This window comes from Anas platyrhynchos, chromosome 3, assembly GCF_047663525.1.
Source record: "Anas platyrhynchos isolate ZD024472 breed Pekin duck chromosome 3, IASCAAS_PekinDuck_T2T, whole genome shotgun sequence".
Classification (NCBI taxonomy): Eukaryota; Metazoa; Chordata; class Aves; order Anseriformes; family Anatidae; genus Anas; species Anas platyrhynchos.
Genome location: NC_092589.1, coordinates 94,160,707 through 94,181,709, shown reverse-complemented (window position 1 = coordinate 94,181,709; position 21,003 = coordinate 94,160,707). Strand labels below are relative to the sequence as shown.

The 21,003-nt window shown below is 34.8% G+C and overlaps 1 protein-coding gene across 2 annotated transcripts in view; it reads right to left on the bottom strand.

Moving 5' to 3' along the window:
• The window catches only part of KHDRBS2 (KH RNA binding domain containing, signal transduction associated 2), a 378,797-nt gene that overhangs the window by 27,532 nt on the left and 330,262 nt on the right, over positions 1–21,003 (bottom strand). For both annotated transcript variants that reach the window (XM_072036317.1, XM_072036318.1), the window contains exons 9-10: positions 5,945–6,113; positions 3,927–3,978 (exon numbers count right to left, since the gene is read on the bottom strand). In XM_072036317.1, the coding sequence (XP_071892418.1) occupies positions 6,016–6,113 (98 nt within the window). In that variant the 3' untranslated portion in view covers positions 3,927–3,978; positions 5,945–6,015. The remainder of the gene's footprint in view (positions 1–3,926; positions 3,979–5,944; positions 6,114–21,003) is intronic.

Here is a 21,003-nt window from a genome sequence, read left to right as displayed (position 1 = left end):
CATCATTGATGTAGATCAAATTGACATTTGTTTAAAGAAAAGACATCACTTATTCATAATTTTTACCCTCAGATAATAAGCCTGGATGATATTTCATGAGTATTACCATAAACTATGTTCTCATGATAAAATGTCTTTTAACTGGTACACCAATATATGTTAAGTACCCTGATTCTGATGGTAACTTGGTTATATTACTAAATTCCAGATACTCATCTCAGTCCTGGCTGTCCCTGGTTATAAGGAGACACAGCTCATAGGGCCTAGTGACCAGGTCTTCACACCCATTCCTTCAGAGCTACCACAGTGATTTGTTTTACATGCACTCATGCACTGTCATTGACAACACAACCCAGTTTTGGAAGTCAGTACACATTCAAGTATAATAGAGATGCTATTGCAGGGTTATAGACTGAATGGAGCCTGTGCAGCAAGGAATATCTCTCAGCTTTAGGGCTATAGTATCATTATTCTGAATGGATGTTGAGGATATCAGTGAGCCAGAAGAATATTCTTAATATTCTCTGAGGTGATATCATGAATACTATACTTCCTAAAGTTCTGGCATTCACATGATCCTGTTCAAACAGTGTAAGATAAGTAGTATGGGAAAGAAACAGACCCATGGTGCAACTTCATTTTCTGATAAATTTTGTTAATATAGCAATATCTAATTATTTTTTTTTTTTCAGTTAGAATGGCTCCTGAATACATCACAGAATCACAGAATCACAGAATCACAGAATCTCTAGGTTGGAAGAGACCTCAAGATCATCGAGTCCAACCTCTGACCTAACACTAACAGTCCCCACTAAACCATATCCCTAAGTTCTACATCTAAACGTCTTTTGAAGACTTCCAGGGATGGTGACTCAACCACCTCCCTGGGCAGCCTGTTCCAATGTCTAACAACCCTTTCAGTAAAGAAATTCTTCCTAACATCTAACCTAAAACTCCCCTGGCGCAACTTTAGCCCATTCCCCCTCGTCCTGTCACCAGGCACATGGGAGAACAGGCCAACCCCCATCTCGCTAGAGCCTCCTTTAATATACTTATACAGAGTGATAAGGTCACCCCTGAGCCTCCTTTTCTCTAGGCTGAACAAGCCCAGCTCCTTCAGCCGCTCCTCATAGGACTTGCTCTCCAGGCCCCTCACCAGCTTCGTCGCCCTTCTCTGGACCCGCTCAAGCACCTCGATGTCCTTCTTGTAGCGAGGGGCCCAGAACTGAACACAGTACTCGAGGTGCGGCCTCACCAGAGCCGAGTACAGGGGGACGATCACCTCCCTAGCCCTGCTGGTCACACTGTTTCTGATACAAGCCAGGATGCCGTTGGCCTTCTTGGCCACCTGAGCACACTGCTGGCTCATATTCAGCCGACTGTCCACCATCACTCCCAGGTCCTTCTCTGCCTGGCAGCTCTCCAACCACTCATCTCCCAGCCTGTAGCTCTGCTTGGGGTTATTGCGCCCCAGGTGCAGGACCCGGCACTTGGCCTTGTTAAACTTCATACAGTTGACCTCAGCCCATCGGTGCAGCCTATCCAGATCCTCCTGCAGAGCCTTCCTACCCTCAAGCAGATCGACACACGCACCTAGCTTGGTGTCATCTGCAAACTTACTGAGGGTGCACTCAATGCCGTCATCCAGATCATTGATGAAGATGTTAAAGAGGACCGGCCCCAGCACCGAGCCCTGGGGGACGCCACTAGTGACTGGCCTCCAACTGGACTTGGCTCCATTTACCAAATGTAACAAGTATGTACATGTAACAAGTCTGCTAGACAAAGCAGTCCAGGAGTGCAATTTTTCTTCACCTGTTACTTTACCAGGAGCCTGTCCCTGGTGGTGCATATCCATGGGGTCTACCCCAGCAGGTGATTGTGCACTTAGCTACTTGATGCTTTTTTCTGACTCTGCTTCTAGATAGTTTTGAAAATTGCCTTCTGACTCAGCCTTGAAAATGTCTTCCCTTCTTAGACCAAATCTCTAACAAGGAAAGCTGAGCCAGTATGACATATGAATTCATATACTTAGTATGTGAATTCATCCAAAGAAAACATGGTTAGTGGGTGATTAGTGTATTGGAATTAACCATAGCACAAGTTAATTTCTATGTTTTCTGATTTCCGTACGTTTTCAGGACCTCATAATTATGTCTGTCTTGGTGGATGTGAGGAATACATCACACCTTTTCATGTAAGACCTAAAGCTGACTGTTAATTAAAATAACCATAGTTCCTTGTTACTCTCTCACAAATTAAGAAGATAGATATTTATTTATTTAGTTTTTATTAAGAAGACGTAGTTAATTAGCTGTAAAGCTTCTCCCAAAATTGATGTGAAATATACTTTGTAGTTATTACAGAACAAGACATGTAGTTATGGGTAATTTTCATATTAATTTTCTGAAAATCAATAAAACAAAGGTTTGCATAAAGAACTGTTTACACTGATTTATTATTATTATTTTTTTTTTAAATTTCTAAATAGTCCCTATAAAAGAATATTTTACAATGCATCATTTTAATGATATATTCTTTTTATTCTTTTTATTTTTATTTATTTATTTATTTATTTATTTATTAAATTTACACAAATAATAACTGTAAAAGAAGACTTGAGACAATAATAGTACAGGACAATGCTCTGCTATAAGACAGAATGTATTGAAGTTTGGCCTCAAGGAGTTTACACTAGTTACCCTCAAACAAAAAATCAGTGTACAAGTGTGAAATTCATTTTATACACTTAGCCCTGGATCTCACATCAGGTATGGTAGCTCAGAGTTTTGTGTAGTTACTTAATTCAGTAAGGCATATGAGTTTTTCCTGAAATACTTAAAAGCTATCGTGTATAATAATTTATAATCATAGTTATACCTATGATACAACTGTATTTATATCAGAAGAGTGTGTTTTTTTCTTATCTGCATAGATGTAACATAGACTGACGAAAGCATATTTGCATAACTATATGCAAGACGGGTAGGTGAAAGGGTTTTACTGCAGTGGGACACTCAAACTGATGTGACTGTAACTTGCAGACAAATCCTATTGCTGTGTCATATGACCTTGGCCTGTAGAGCTGATGTACCATATAAATGAACCAGTTTTAAGGCAGCCCTTTGGAGAGGAAAATTAAGCTCACTGTATCTATATATACAACACAACCTGTGCTTGTAAGTAACCGTGGGGTACACTGGTAACTGAAAACTACAAACCAACCAGACCCCAATTTTTTGGCATCTTTTCATGGGGAAAAGATGCCAAAGTAACAAATGTGTCTGGGATTGTGTATTTGGTGCACATCATCAGTTTTGTTTATTAACTCTTATCTAACCATGAGAAAGCAAGAAACTTTGTGCATTTTGTGTTGTGATTAGGTGGACACTTCTGGGTGAACGGATTAAGTTCTATTTGAGATGACTTTTTATGATGTTTCGAACAGCAACATTTATCATCAATCAATAATCTCACATATAATTTGAAGTTTATGTAACAAAGTTATTAAAAACAAACAAACAAACAAGCAAACAAAACAAAGAACACCCCCACCCCCATTATCTAGCAACAGATAAGCAACTATCTTTCTAAACCATGTAACTAATTTGTTTCCAAAATGTAAACATTCTTTTAATAAACATGAGCTCTTGTTTTTATCAGAAGCACGTATAAAGTATCATATGATAATATTTAGCATTAAAATACTTGACTTCTTTCATTTAACTGAAATGTATCATACCTTACAGAAGCAAATGCTTTGATTGGCATTATACCCCAATCTCCACACAGTTATGAAAGAAAACATTGCTGGAAGTAATTATTTACTTTAAAAGTCTGCATGAACATGCTCCCATGTGTTAGTAAACAGAAATGCATGAAGAAATATGAAATAGGTAAAAGCCCTGAGACATGGCAGAGCTTACCTGACCACTTCTCAGTAGATCTGCTCTTTAGCTGTCCAGTGCCTGTGAGGCCCTGAAATAGTGAGACAGAATAAACTCAGTGTAACAATCATCTAGCCCACTACATTCACTTTTAACATATCAGGTTAAAATGACAACATATGCTTATTAACTATGCAAAAAGAATTAGCATGCAACTCCAGCTGCTAGAGACTTTATTCACAAACTACTTCGTTCTCATCAAAAAAGTAAACCAATCACATTGACAAAAAGCCACTGTAAACAAAAAGACTGTATTTAAAGGATTAACAGTTTTGGAATCCCTAACATCAAGTCATCTGTTTGCTTGTTTGGTTGTTTGGTTTGTTTTCATCAAAATTTAGGTTATATATTTGTTGTTAGCAAGAGTTGCATTACTATTATTGTTAATTTTAGTTCTGTTTATTACCTTGAGGGTTATATATTGTAGAATCATTTTGTTGTCACTAGTTAATGTTAATTAGTTTTTTTAATAACCTATATACCTATTTGTTATCTTTTGGTAGGTTTACTTTTTTAACTATCAGTAACTTAATAACTGAGAATATTTAACATTACTGTTGCATACTCAAAATTACAGAGTTACTATTAGTGTTACCTGTTTAACGTTTAGTCATCCTTTGAGTCCTGCGACATATTTCCTTAATAATCATCAGCCATCAAGTCTGATAGTCTCAAAAGAAATATCAGCCCTCTAAACTGCCTTCAAGGGCGGTGATATTTAGCACTGAAAATTACAAATAAAGTTTTTGAGGTTGAGTACCAACAACTGGGCAGTGACACTGATGATTTGTTTATCAAGACAAATTGATATATACTACAAAAATGCAGTCAACGCACTCTTCCGAGTGAAAACAAATAAGTGAATCTATGCAATGCTTACATGTTGAATGGGATATTTAATGTGCGGGGAAACTCAAAGGTTGAAGAACTAGCATTTAGACAATCTAACAGTGGTAAGTGGTAATCTTACCTCTTTAAACTCCATTACATTCTCACGAGAGACATGCTAATACAAACAAGTCAATCAGAGTTTGTGTTTAGCAAGATCAAGCTTAGAGGATAGTTTAAAATCCATTTATTGTTCTAAAGCATTTTTTTCCATTAACATGTTATACATTAGTGGATACTAACCATGATTCATGTAACAGTTTAGTTTGTTAACTTTTAAATTATTTAACAACCAGAAGTTATTAATACAACTTTTAAAGTCTTACACAAAAAGCTTAAAACAGGCTTGGGTTCATTTTTGTAATTTTTATATAAAAAACATTTTTAGGCATCTCTTGAAAAAGAAATAAAGCAGGCATTTTAAGCTAGAAAACAAGTAATTCCAAATTTAGTTTGTTACAAAAGGTTTCAGCTTTATTGACAAATTATGGCAAACATATTTGACAAAATTATGGTTTCCTATTTAGAGAAGCTTACACATGGAACTTTATGTGATTTTTTTTTTAACAAATACAGGTTAAAACACTGAACAAATTCAGTTAGCTACATACATACAGTAGCTGCTTGTTTTCAACCCCATTAAAACAGCATTTAAAATTAAATTTACAAACTTAATATCGAACATCTTAATCTAAACTAACATATATTAAAAAAGACAGGTTAAAACATCTTATCTACAACTTGATTATTGTCTTGTTCAAATGAAAAAAGGAAAAAAAAATCATATTACAGTCTTTCAGCAACCCTAAACAAAAACTCAGCCTTAGCTAGTATGTAGAGAGACTTAAGATCTGTAACAGTGTCATGCTTTTTAAGTTACACACAGCAATGAATACAACCAACAGAACATCATCTTTGAATGGTTTCTAGACAATGCTTGCCAAAGGTTTTTTTGTTTGTTTGTTTCTGGTTTTTTTTTGTTTGTTTTTAAAGTCCGTGTTATAAAATAATACTAATGCCAATGTCACTCCAATGTTATAAGAAATACAAGTAGTACATAGGATAATAATGAGAGTAATCCCTAGGATAGAAAAGAAATGGACTATTACTTGTCTTGGTGCTGTTTATGTGGAGACCACATTAATTGTCTTTGAGATGAGGTCACAGATGAGGAGGACCTTCAATATCTACCATAGGGGTGTTCCCTGTAACCCCCTCGGGCTGACCTTGGAGGTGGTGCCTTTAGGCTGGAACGGGTGGTGGCCCATTCTTCTTGTGCTAAAAACAGAAGAGAAAAGATATGTTTTGTGAATATCTAAACTGTAAAGAACAAAGTGATGTCACCACTAACGGTTGTCAAAATTCTTGAGAGTTTTGGCAAAAACTTTACAAAAATAAAACAGAGATGGTGTTGTCATTCACTTCTTTATCTTTCCACAAAAACAAAACAAAGCAAAACAAAACAACGACAACAAAAATACCACCACCACCACCAGCAACAAAAACCATCAATAAAACAAAACGAAAAATCCCTGCAAACTAACCTTCTACTTCTCAACATAGACATCTCATCTACGTCAGGATGAAAAAACTCTTTCACTTTCAGCAGAGAATGGATATCTAGTGTGGAGGCAGTACAGTCAGCTTTGGAAAAATCACTGCACTAGTCTGCCAGCTCAGAATTTATTTTGTATTTTGAGCTTCCAGCATTTAAGATAAAACATCAATATGAATAACATTTTATGCAGCTGATATGTTAATAAGGTGAAAACTTGAATCATAAAAAGGTAATTGAAATATATTTTATTTTTTACTTCCATTTGAGACAGAAAGAAAGAAGAAACAAAAATAATGGAAGAAAAATATGTAGGAAGGAAGCTACTCCATTAAGATTTTGCTTTGCCAAATAGTTTTTATTTTGTATTATCATTAGAATACTTTTTCTTTTTCTTAATTGGCACTAATTATATATATACATATATATATATAATATATGTATGTATGTATATATATATATGCCCAGAAAGAATAAAATAAAATCCTTAAAACTTTTTCAATATGTACAAAGTTTCTATAAATATTTTTGACAGACAAGGTGTTTCTGGAAGTTGAGCCTTCCAATGAAGCAAACAGGAACCTACGTACAGCTGTAGTCTAGCGGTTGAACCCCAACTTCAACTGTTTTCCCTAATCAGCTAGTGGATCATTGAACAATTTCTGGTTTCATCTTCCACTGACAACTGATTGTACACACAAAATGGACATCACAGAAATAACAGTATATCTTCTCTCCTATGTCACACAGTGTAACATTTTCCCTCTTACAGTAGTCTTAGAATATATCTGAAGAATATAACATGATCACCAGGCAGCTTCAAAACTTCTACATATCCCTGCAAAGTTATGCAATAACCTGTGTACATTTTTGTGATGAAACATAGAAACTATCCAGAAATCAGTCTGGCAAATATTATTTATTGTCAATATATTGTCATTTTGTTACTAATCTGTATGTTTGTATTACAGATTTGTATAGAAGATAAATGTTTGTAAAATATGAAGGTAGAAGACAAGCTTCCTGATGCTAGTGCAAAAAGATGTTTTTAAGATGCATGAAAAGCAGAGACTGAAAAGAAGATTGGAAGGTGTCTTGAAGCCAGTGGAAAAGAGACAGAACCTTTCAATCTGACCATAAAACAGTATATTTCCTATTGCTACCAATAAAAATTTAATTGGTAGATACAGTAAAATAGACTCTTTTCACTAGTTCAAAAGTGGGGATATTTTATTTAATTTACAAGTAGTTAACAGAATAATAAACTGAATTACTCAGTCCTGAGGTACTGATGAGGGTTTGAAACATTCAAGGTCCGTGCACTATAAATTTAAAAATCTAATTTTTAAGAGATACACAACTTTTATGTCATAATCCATATAATGGAACAAAAGAACATTTCAGAATATTTTTTCCTGTTTCAAGTCTTGTTTCAGACTTTTGTTACCTCACTCAGTCACCCCAAGAAGTGTTGAAATGAGTACTCTTAGTGTGTTGACAAAATTCATCTATATGAAATAAATGTGAGTGTTGCTGAACTTCCAGGTAGCAGGAGATAAGCTGTGAATCAATGTCGGGTATATTAGATCTGGTAAACCAGTGCAAAAACATTCCTTGCTTATAGCTAAGAAGTACATATCTTTAATACATTATTGATGTTCCTTGCAACTTTCTCATTTATTTGCTATTAAACAAAGCCAGGATATTCTTAAGTTTGATCTGATCCCCGAGGCACCTGTAGAAAAAATCCAAATTTGTATTACAGATTTGTATAGAAGATAAATGTTTGTAAAATATGAAGGTAGAAGACAAGCTTCCTGATGCTAGTGCAAAAAGAAGTTTTTTCCAAATTATTTTTCCTTTCTCCTCTCCTCTCCTCTCCTCTCCTCTCCTCTCCTCTCCTCTCCTCTCCTCTCCTCTCCTCTCCTCTCCTCTCCTCTCCTCTCCTCTCCTCTCCTCTCCTCTCCTCTCCTCTCCTCTCCTCTCCTCTCCTCTCCTCTCCTCTCCTCTCCTCTCCTCTCCTCTCCTCTCCTCTCTTTGCCTTTTTCCTTGCCTCTCCAAGAGGCACTGGTCTTTCAGATGTCAGCTCAGAAACAATGATTCTTAAATTTTTGACTGTACTGTTTCTAATTCACTCAAAATATTCATATATATATATACATATATTTAATAGAATGACCTAAGAATGAGTTAAACAAGAAAATAGAACTTTCTATACAAAATAAAATACATTAGTTAGTACATCATAATATTAAACATCAAAATTATATTAGTCATACATTTCAAATAAAGCTAACTATATTTCCTTAAATTTAGCCTGCTACTTGATTAATGAAATGATGTTCTCAGATTAAATATAATAAGGAACTTATTTTATTTTTTTAATCTCCATTAAGAAATGTCAAAGATTATCTTTTATTAAACCAAGCTTTTATAGCAATAGGTATTATTTTTCTCTTAAGCAAATATTTTGTAAATATATGTTCTTGAACAGAACAAAGGTTCAGTAAAAACACAAAATTTTGATTGTTTGCTATGTTAGTATAGATAACTTACCATAGTTCATTCTTCACTAGTCTGTCTTTAAGTAGCTTATTCACGTTGATTAGTTATGATGAGCATATAATGACAGGATTCTCCAGTGTGACAAACATAGAGGTCTTTTGTACCTCTATTAATATGTCTATTGATAATAATAATATAAAATTTCAAATACACAACAGTACTATCATTGCATACTAAAAACACAGAAAAAAAAAAAAAAGTAAGCATCTTCATTTCTTTTGGATTTTCTTTTGTTAGAGTACAATTTCTGATGTGAACAATCAGCATGGTCATAGACCACATCTGGCAGTGCAGGCGCATGCAATATTACTGTGTTTGCATCATACTGAACCATGAATGGGCTTAAATGAAAGTTGGAGAGGACATTTATTTCCTTCCTTTTATCTTTTGATGCTCCTGCTCCTTTTGGTATATAACTGGCCTACTAAATTGGCCCACTGGCTTCATACTCTGATACTCTGTCACTGAAATCACTTATATTTTACAAAGGCAAGTGGTAAATTTGTCCCTTCAGTCATATCTCACGTGTCAAAGAGAGTATAACATTTTGTGATACAGATTTCTTTCCAGTTTTGGTTTAAGATGGTAAATCATTAGTAATGTATTCTTCCAGTGTAGACGAATCTAATGACCTCCTTGTTTTCCAAACTCTGTTTTAAAGAGGAATAAAAATATTGCTGATGTTAACAAAGAATTAATTCCTCCTTGCTATTCACCTTGGAAGTTTAAAAGTTGCCACTACCTATTTTTTAAATTTTATTATATCATTTAATGAATTTTAACACTTTAAATATTTTCCCTGAATAATACATGAAATTCATAATTTATTCATTTTCATTTAGTAGGAAAAACAACAGTATCCCCCTTGGAAAACCAGAATACCTATTTTCTTACATAATTGGAGTATGTAATCTTGCTAGAGATCTGAAAAAAAAAAAAAAAAAAAAAAAAAAAGGACCTATATGCCAGAGACTCCAGGACTGAGCAGAAGTAACAGAAAAAAAGTTTGGCTGAACTGAAACAATTTAATTAATGAGCCTGTTGTTTTTTAATGGGCACATTTCTATTGCTGTTATCTTGTTTTTCCTAATCAGTCACTGCTGACTTCAGTGGCCAGTAAGAAAATAATTAGCTTACCCTAGAATGAATGGTTAAAACAGGTATCAAAGATAGCTTTTATAAAACTAATAAAATAAATAAAATGTATAAGATAATGCCCTATGAAAACAGAAAAATGAGAGTATGAAACATAAAAAGACTGTTACATTTCTGGAAACAACTTATTCTATGCAAGATGCCCTCTCTGAAACTACATTTCATTATCTCATTGTCTGGAGTCTTGAGAGGGAAACATGCATGGTGGAGAGGGGACATAATAGCTGCAGAGCTAAGTGAAGCTCAGGATAGAATGTACAGGGAGTGGACATGTTTGGAGAAGATTTGGGAGTAGCTGCTCTTGATAGGGAAGAGAAGGGCATCTATTGCAATTTATTTTATTATTTTGTTTTATTTTATTTTATTTTATTTTATTTTATTTTATTTTATTTTATTTTATTTTATTTATTTTTTTCTTATGGTGCATTCCATTTACTTGCTGTTTCTCTGAGCTGCTCAGAATATTCTGTTGCTGAATATGATTTTTTTATTTTTTATTTCTTATTTCTTTATTTTTTATTTCTTATTTTTATTTCTTATTTTTTAACTGTTACATGAAAAGTTTACTGTGGAAAGCTTTTGCCTAGAAGGCTGAAGAAGCTTCAGCCAATATGATATAGTCTTAAATCCTCAGGTCTCTCATTCCTACAGGGAATCACTTTCCATATCGTGAATTTAAAAATCCTGCCTCTGCAGTATGTTTCATTACACCCTTTAAAAATGGCATTTTGCTGTAAATGTGCTGCGGCTTCAATTACCCTTTGCTGAAGTGTCATTGCATTTGCTGAGAGGCCCTGGGGAGAAGTAAGGTTTAGATAAAAATGGAGAAGCTTTATTTATATAAATGAAAATGACTAAAGTAGTGAAAATACTCACTAACTGTACAACACAAAGACAAAACAATTTACTGTTCCCTTAAACTCCCCTACTTTACCTCCTGATTAAAATACCTTCATATACACCATATAAATGTGTTTCTGAAACCGCATGTGAGAACGCAATCTTTCTGCCAGTTCTATATATTAAAAAATGGCTGTATATAACCATTGGAGGAAGCTGTTTTTCCTTAATTTTCCTTAATTTCCCAAATTTGTACTACAAATCCTTTGTGTTCTTTATTCCAGCAACATGGTGGACATATTTGTTTGATTTCCAAGGAAGGATTCCAACAAGGAAGGATGGTGGTCACCATCCTTTTACATCTGTTTGGTAAATACATAATCAAGATACAAAAATGTTGACAGATATTGTTTCTGAAGATCTTGTGTGATAGGCTCCACTGCATTAACAGGTGAATTTACAGCCAAAACATGGACAGAAGGTTTGGGATTAGAGTCTTCAATTGGGAAAACACTGTTTGCTACCACTGAGGTAGCAGTAAAGGATTATATATTTATTATGTTGATATGAAAGAAAGTTGATATGGAACAACATTATTAAGTCTCTGAACCCCACAAACCCAGTGAATAACAAGATACAACCACACCAGAAATTAACACTGGATTATTATTGTGGCAACTTTTTTTTTGTTTGTTTTGTTTTTCCTGTTCTTTTTCCTGCAAAGACTTATAATGAAAAACAACATATCTGAATGCTAGTAATCAAAGGTTCCTGATATGCAAAATTGCTCTTTCATATCTCAATTTGAGGACAACAAGGTAACCTTCTCTCTTTCAGTATCCTGAAAGATGGGGCTTCCTCAGAATGGAATGGAATGCTCTACTTTAAGGTATAGTCTTAAAGGATTGAAACTATATAACCATGAACCTCAGTAGACACAGATATCTGGGTAGCTCGTTATCTTTCTACACATGCAATCAGAAAGACCCTTCTGCCATTGTGGTTCCCAGGCAGAGTTTCATAATGATTGAAAATGAGCAGTGGGCATTGGTTCATTTATGTTTTTTTCCTGACTCTGCTCACATCTTAGGCCACGGTTTCTTCTGACTGGCACTTCCGTGCCATATTAAATGCTGACTGCATTTTCACATATAACATATGTGAGCACTTAGTGTGTGGCAGAACCGGACTGAATGACAGAATTCCTTTCTTGGTAGAATTTCTTTCTACCTCTTTCAGGTGGTAGTTTTGCATTTGCTTTTTAAGAAGGAAAAGTATTTCAGCCTTGTATCAGCAAAAAACATTGCAGCTAGAAGTCTTATGTCTGTCGAACACACATATAATGGCAGAGCATTGGTACAAGGATTACAGTCTCATTGTAAATGGCATAGCCAATTACTTTAGTTGAATGCCTTTCATGAGTATCTGTCATTCAGCCAGAAGTTAAGATACCAATGAGTCAAGAAGGGAGCATGTAGTGCATTTTTGTGGAAGTCATTGGCAAAATCAAAATCCTCTGGTCCATTCTGCGTGGAATATGCAGCAGATCATGCAAGTGACATGAAAGGACAAGCACAGAAGGCTGAAACACTAACTGTGTCTATATCTACTGTAGGATAGCATTTAAAGAGGTTGTAGCCATACTGGCTTATCAGTTGAACATCTGTCCTTCCATTTAAAACTGTCACTTAAATTTCTCATCTTGTTTCTCTCCTCTCCTCTCCTCTCCTCTCCTCTCCTCTCCTCTCCTCTCCTCTCCTCTCCTCTCCTCTCCTCTCCTCTCCTCTCCTCTCCTCTCCTCTCCTCTCCTCTCCTCTCCTCTCCTCTCCTCTCCTCTCCTCTCCTCTCCTCTCCTCTCCTCTCCTCTCCTCTCCTCTCCTCTCCTCTCCTCTCCTCTCCTCTCCTCTCCTCTCCTCTCCTCTCCTCTCCTCTCCTCTCCTCTCCTCTCCTCTCCTCTCCTCTCTTCTTCCCCCCCCCTTTTTATATATTTTTTTTATTTTTTAATACATTATATGGGAGTATGTCCTTGTTTCTACAGCACTCGTTTGTTCATATTAATGTTTAGTTTAGTTTAGGATTTCCATGTATTTTTTTTTTAAACAGTTGAGTAGTTCTGAAACCTCTAGGACTACTGAACCATTTCAAAATTGTTTGCTGACTACCCTGCATGTCTATTACCAATTCATTCGTTACCATTCACTATTTCTAATGAAAATTCAGCAAGAGTGTTTCATTTTACTACTTGATCAGTTTTGTGGACCAGGTTGAGATGACACATTTTGACCTGCACAGAAGAGGAAGGATAACACTTTTCTGGTATCCGTAAAAATGAAATTGTCTTTGTTGCTTATTTTTTTCAATAGAAAATAGTTTCAAATTAGTTTTGGACTATTTAGAGGAAAATGAACTGATGGTGTATCATATTTTTAGAGATTTCAGTGAAAAAAAAAAAAGATGAAAGTAGTGGATTTATTTAACAATCATTAAAATTACACCAGGATTACACCAGGAAAAATTGCAGACTGTAGAAATGGCTGCAAATATTTCTGCAACATATCTCCACTGCTCTACTTTGATTACTCCGATACTTCTAGAAATAAATAGAAAGAAAGATTCCCTTTCTAAAAGATCCTTAACAGCTGTGGATGTCATGCTAGTTTTTACATACTGCCACAAACCTTCTGAGAGGGACAGTGTGGCTCTTGAGCTTTTGAAAGGGATTGTATTCCCAAAGACCCCCCAAGAGTCTGTGTAATAGGAGCAGTCCTGTCAAATGGTGAATTCATGTATCCCATTCTCTTTTGGAGTGTATTTGGTTCTAGTACTAACTGAAACATGAGATTACATCATTGACATAGAAGAGACAAGGCAACTGAGGGTAGCAGCAGTCTTGCTAACTCCTTGAAATTACAGTTTCCTCTGAATCACGGCTTCCAAATTCCCACTCACTGGCAGAACCACTGATCCCAGAAATGGGTTAGAAAGACTGCTTTTGGTATTGTTCAGATGACTATATATTGCAAGATAAGATCTTCCTTTGTGCTTTCCTTATATATATATATATATATATATATATACATATATATAAAGCACATATAATTAAGAATGTGTTATTTAGTCAATATTATTACTACATGTGTTAAGAGGATGTAGGCAAAAAGACTTACAAAATAATTAGCTGTACAGTGGAATATAGACTGTGACTTTTTTCACCCATGATTTCATATATTTATCTGGCTACATCCCTTGCTTATTTTTCTTACACCTTCTTTTGTATAAAAGCTCATAGCTGCTGCATTGAGAGGAACAAGTTATTATGCAACAGAATGCATCCAGAGGTATTTAGAGCCCCAGCCTTCAGTTCTAGGATGTTCATTCCAGAGGTGTCACAGATTATCTCCTCTGGGATACAGTACTGGTCAGGAGATGAGAGGAGAGGGTAATTTGGCGTTCTGATCTCTATTAATCAGCAGAGAAATTAACTAAATATTTGCACTCCAGAAAAACAAAACAAAACAAAACAAGAACAACAACAAAACACACAAAGTCTTAAAACTTGCGTATGGCATATAAAAGTGGAATAAATTATGGGAGCAGATCCTTGAGAACATAAAACCACAATCAGACAGACACACAGTCAGAAAAAAATAAAAATAAAGGCTCAAAGTATGTTGTGAAGTGTGAAACTTGCTGGTGAGAAAAGTGAAACCTGGTCTTTCTCTGAGAGACTGTGCCAAAATGGAAAGGAAAGAGCACCTGGACATACCTGTTCTTAACAAAGCAACATGTCAATGTAGTGGAAACTGATTCAGAGTTCAGATGAAGAGCAGGTAAGAGCTGTAGTCTGCGAGCAAGAAAATCACTACTAATCGGGAAAATCACTACTGAGACCGTGAATCAGCTGAAGGGATGTGCAGAGAGGTCATCATGTTTTAATACTAATTCTTTATCCTCCTTCTCATAACCTTGTGAAGTCTGACCACCCCATCCCCCTAGTCATGTCCAGCCTGCCTTCATCCTTCTGCTCTGGAGGGCTCCTCTCATCTTCTGTCCTTTGCTACTTCTGTCTGTCACTGACACTATCAGACTGAAAGATAAACCCGAAAAAAAAATACAGAGAACGTATAAAATAGAAAGGTGATGAGCAAAGGAGTACAAAAGCATTTTTTGCCTGCAATCACAGGAATTGGGATTGAAAGTATAAAAAGAGATGGTTAAAATGACAGTTTAAGAAGAAGCATGTAAAAGATCAATGCACTAAGGACATACAAATTGAAACTAGGGACAGAGGAGCAGACCTAGGTAGCATGCTGGAAAATGGACATTTCATTTTATTAATAGTTGAAGAGAAATCTATGCAGGCAGCTTAATTACTCAGAGGTGAGGGTCCAGTTTCTTCCAAGAATTTCTTACTACCACCTTGGTAATCTCGCAGATTAGTGAGGAAGAAATGTTTCCTTTTCAGAAACTGAAAGTATAAATTATGGCTGATGTGTTGGAAACAGAGTTTATAGCTAAGGAATCTGTGTGTGCTTGGGCATGAGGATTGCTTTGGGTATGATGCCACCTTAATCAATGAATTTTTTGGTGACTACTTTGATAGGAAATGTGAACCATGGGCACAGCACAGTCCCTTAAATTACACTGGACACCTTTCAATTTGTTGCATGCTCACCACTAGGAAACATAAATTAGCTGTTACTATCACAGGCAATTGGCACCCCTGGTTTATGATTGATTGAAATTGTGCATTAGTATTTTAGTATTGTTTTTTTGCAATTCAGATTGACTCTTAGTTGCTGTGTACATTGAATTCTCTATATATTTTCAGCATCTGTTACAGACATCAATACATTTGCTGAAACTCCCTTGACAGATTATTGTACAACCAATTACTAGTAGATTCAGTAGCTCAGGCTGTTAAACCACAAAATATTTTTTTTTTTCTTACTGGGCAGTCAAAGCTAAAAAAGGGTCCTAGTAATTTTAACCTGTGAAATTCTTTTGAATCTGGTATCACTAAATGATTTAATTTATAACAGAGAGGAAAACACATGAAGCTGTTTCTGTCTTACTATTTTACCTACATAGTATTAAAAGTACATTAAAATTCACAGTGGTCTATCTAACACAAAATTTTGCTCTGAACAATGCTATCATCACATGCTTAAATGTCTTCTAGTACAAAACTCCAGTAAAATACATGTTCAGAGAACTTCTCTTCAGTCAGCATTTCTTAACCTTGTCATGGAATTTTGATCACCGAATAAAACTCTTTCACAAATACAAAGAGGGCAACAATACAAGTAATTGAAAGACAGATGATTTACAATTAAAAATAATATATTGACAGTATCTTATTTGCATATGAATGTTAGTTCCCAATAACATTTACATTTATATTCGTTACTTATATCCTGTAATTATAAAGATCTGATCCCTTCTTTTACATAGTAACTTATTTAACATCTGAATATTGCCCACATTTTAGGGGGACAATTTTATTAATCTCTGGTCAATTATTTTGGGACAGGTGGCCAGGAAGAGATAAAAAGAGCTGTTCTGTTTAAGATAGTTAAGACGTATATGACAGTAATTAAGATAATGCTTTAATGTGATTTGCCATTTAGCTTTCAATGTTATTAGAAACACTGTTTTTAATTCACAATAAAATAGCTTTCTTTCCTATGAGGAAATATTCTCCTCACAGTCTTTACAAGGTCACTATACTGCATGCATTTGGCAAGACAACACAACACTAGAGACAGATTGTAAGAGGTATTAGGAATTGTGATTTCTAGTTCTTCTCCTTATTTGCTCAGTGACCTTGGATTTTTATATTTTTACATTTTATTTTTATTTTTTATTTTTTTGTGGTATGGCTGCCTCACCAGTAAAATGAGACACGAATACCTGCCTCCCTGGGGTGTTTTGAAATGTAATTAATAGCCTGAGCGGTAAGAGAAAAGTGCTATAGATGTGCTTAGTAGAACACCCAGTAGAAACCAGACAATTAACTTTGAAATGAGAACACTGAAAATTAGAATGATTTTCCTTGGATAATTCAATTTGTCCTGTCTTTCTTATATTCCTCCTGGTAAGGATGGGTGGAGGCACAGTGCTAAGCAATGCTTGCAAACTTTTTTCTACTCAGGCTAATGACTAAAGTTCTGCTAACATTGACAAAGACAGCATTTCACCCCATAAATCCACTCAGAAAATAGTGCCACTTGCACCATAATTGGACAAGTATATATTATTTTAGACAAAAAACAAAACAAAACAAAAACAAAAACAAAAAAACAAAAACAAGAACGGGCTTTGCCTTATGTTTTAAGAATGGAATTTGCATTGTTTTCTTTGCTATTTTGGTCTATTTTTGCTAATATGCAAAGCCCACAACATGCTCAAAATTTTCTCCCTTGATATCTTTGTATTTACAATTTTGAAAGAAGAATAACTAGAGTGGCTATCTTTCAAATCACAAATGGTACCTTTTTATTTAATATGTACTTCTGTCAGAGGACAAAAACTATTTTTGAAACAGTCTGAAAACCACTAAGTTTTCTTATGCCATACTAAAAAGCACTTATTTTTACTAAACCTACATAAAGTCGAGTTTGCATATGCAATATATATGGCTCAAAAACTTGAAATGCTAGGAAAACCTCCTGGTTTAATAGTCTATTTTGTGGACTTAGCTGTAACTCTTTCAAAAAAACACTCTGTGCTTGATGCTACTTTCCCTTCAGGAGGGCTAGGTAATTAGCCAACATAGATACTCCAAATTTACTGTGTATTGTGAACTGCCCTGACTTAAACTAATTCTTCTAAGTGGAGAATCAAAGAAACCATCAAGAAACCATCCATGCAACTGCACTGAAGCAGATGAGATGATTACTGTGGCACAAGTAATGTTGACAAGAGGAGCAATAATGAGTATAGGAGAAGGCAATTTCTTATAGGGCTTCAGCCACTTTTGCAGTGAACATCTGCAAAAAGAAATAATGAATGAAAATAAGGACTTGAAGGATAGGAAATAAGGACTTTTTCACTTAGGTTCTCCAAACCTACAGTTCCCATGGTGAAAGTCAGTGAAATTACTGTGTGAAATACTACATATGATAAGAAAGTTTTGCATGATTTACTTTTTCTGTCATATAAAAATGATTAATAATTAAGGAGTAATAGAGCAACAAGTTGCTATAAAGTAAGAGCATTCTTTTCTGCTGCTACATGCATATATATGTATATTTGCAATGTAGTAGTATATCAACTGAAGTACAAAAGTTTTAGGATATACAGTCAGTTAAAAGAATGTGACAGATTTAAATATGGAACTTTCTAAAGAGTTACAACTTAATTAAAATGGTGATTTGATAAAACGGCAGTATCTTTAGTATTGTCCCCATAGCAGCCATCATAGCTGATGTGAATTTAAAATGTGTTCCTTTTCTTGAAGACTTTCACAATCACTCTCTTATGAAAATAATAAATCTCTTCTCGGGGAATGAACACTGTTTGAGATATAGCTCAAGTGATTTATCCAGTAAAAGATTTGATAAAAATTTGTAGGAAATTAAGGAAATGTTTTTGACAGTTTATTTGGTCCTACAGTGTAGGAACTGAGGCACACAGGCTCTCTGATACCATAGTAAGTATAGAAATGAGTGAAATAGAACATTAATGAGAGGCAATTTATATGAGATATATTGTGTCCATATTCAGTAGAAATTTTCAATGACTCCTGCTTCTGGTGGAGGAAAAATGGAGATCTGTATGGGAAGACTCAGAAGTACTTCTGAGTTTCCTGGTCTTCTCAGAGAGATGTTCATCTACCTCATAATCAGGGAGAGACTAGATGTGTTTTTATTCCCCACAATAAAGGTGGGTCTGAAGTTTCATGGCACAATGGCAACTTCTGGGAGAGATCCATGGCACATCTGGCAAGTTCATTGATCTGGACCACTGGGAAGGCACAAGGACTCACATGCTATATTATTTCAGCTATTGTCCAGTATCAAAGACTTAACAGAAAAAAAAGAGTATATGAACTTACAGCTACACAGAGCTCAGCTCAGCCTCTTGGCCTTAAGCAGACTAATTTGAGATGCTATGTCTTTTCCTGTTGAAGCTAAAGCTTTTCAGAGAGAAATGCAAAAGTTCAAAAGAAGAAAGCAAAAGTTCTTGTTCTAAAACTTATCTCTGAGATGCCTGCTCAATGCTAAGATGCTCTACCAGTTGGAAACATTTTTTTTTTCCAGTACCTTGCCAGTGATACCTTCTATAAGATAACAAACATATATATGTTCAGATTATATAAATGAACAATCAGTTCACATTACCAAAGCTTTATCAATTAGTATTAGTAAAGATCGTGCCTGTAATCAGTGTAAACTGCACAAGCTATGTGAATTCAAACACTAAAAGGTAAGAAACCCTTAGCACCATATGCTTAATGATTATTAGGACCAATGACCTACAATATCAATGTTACTATCAGAAATAAGGAACTTGGACTTGACAGCTGAAAAACCTTCTTACCTTTGCCTGCAGCGCAGTTGCGACGTGCTTCTTCAGAATTCACAAACTACTTTTTCTGTATACACTGCAGCATGGCTTCATGTGTTTTTGTCATATATTGAATAATGAATGGTATATTTCACACAAGGTTGGTAGTTACTTGAGTTTCTCCACGAAATGAGCACACTTGTCTTATAATAAGTTATTAGACTTTACGTTTCATAAAGTAACATCTCTTCAATCAACCTTTTTGTTTATTGGAATTCCTGAAGTGTCATCTCTCCATATATTTCTCCCTAAATTTTATAACTATATATTCATTTTTGCTTTCACTTGTTCAGCAGAAACTATTATTGTTATCTTCCCTGACCCCTCTCCCCCACCCCCCCCCAAAAAAAAAGAAAAAAGTTACTGGTTAATACATTTCTCAGAAAAAGACAAAATTAAGAAGTAAACAAGATAGTCAAAAAAGTAGTGGAGCATTCTTGTGTATTTTTAGCTTTAGCCCTATAAAGTCCTGTAAAGAATTTTTATAAAGTGTTGCTTGTGTAGAGTATTACTTAGTAAACACAGCTCATCACAGCCATTAAGCTCTTGTATTGAATGACTGGCAGAGAATTATTTGTAAAATAGTCAATTAAATCATTGTGGCAGCATTTTACGACTTAAATGATGTTTTACATTAAAAGGAATTATATCAAAGAGTTATGCTTTCTAATTTTTATACAAGATGGAATTATCCTAAAACCAAATACTAGTTGTTTACAAGTGAGCACTTAATGCTAAAATGGAGTATAATATGCACTACAAAATGTTGTAATTGGAGGAAAATGAACACATTTAAAAACAGAAAAAATCCTGAATAACTTACAGTAAATAAAAAAATGAGCCAAATATGCTTTCTCCCAATATTTTTTTTTTCCTGAATCCAAACCATTTTTGTCGTTTATCAATAAATGAATCTGAATGTAAAAGGTTTATTTTTTCTTCTTTCCCTAAGACTGATGAATGGAGCAGGGTATTTATTTAGCTTGAAATTTTATAAGATTGATGAAATGAAGAGTTCCTCAGGTTTCTCAATTAAATGCAAAAACATCTACCACTGTTTCATTTTTGGTCAAAAGAATATTTTTTAAGTTCAAAGCAAAAATGATTGATTAATGGTAATGTTTGACTTATTTTTGCAGAGTACCTCTAATTTGTGTTAAAACAAACAGTGAAAAGATGAAAAGGTTTGGGGTGTTTCTTCCCCCCTTTTATATGCATCAGAGTGAGCAGTGAGAAATGAATTCTGACTGAGGAATGACAAAATATTGTAAATAAATGAGAGACATTATGAATGTGACTAGAGAATAGTAACAATTATTATAATTTTTACAATACAGTGAAAAATTAGAAGCATGATCACAAGTTAGTTTAAAAAAAAAACACAAAAGAAAGTAGATTTTAAGGCATGAGTAATTACATTGTAGAACATTTCTCCATGAATTTCTGTGGATGTTATCTGTAGTTTTCACTACAGCAGAGTGA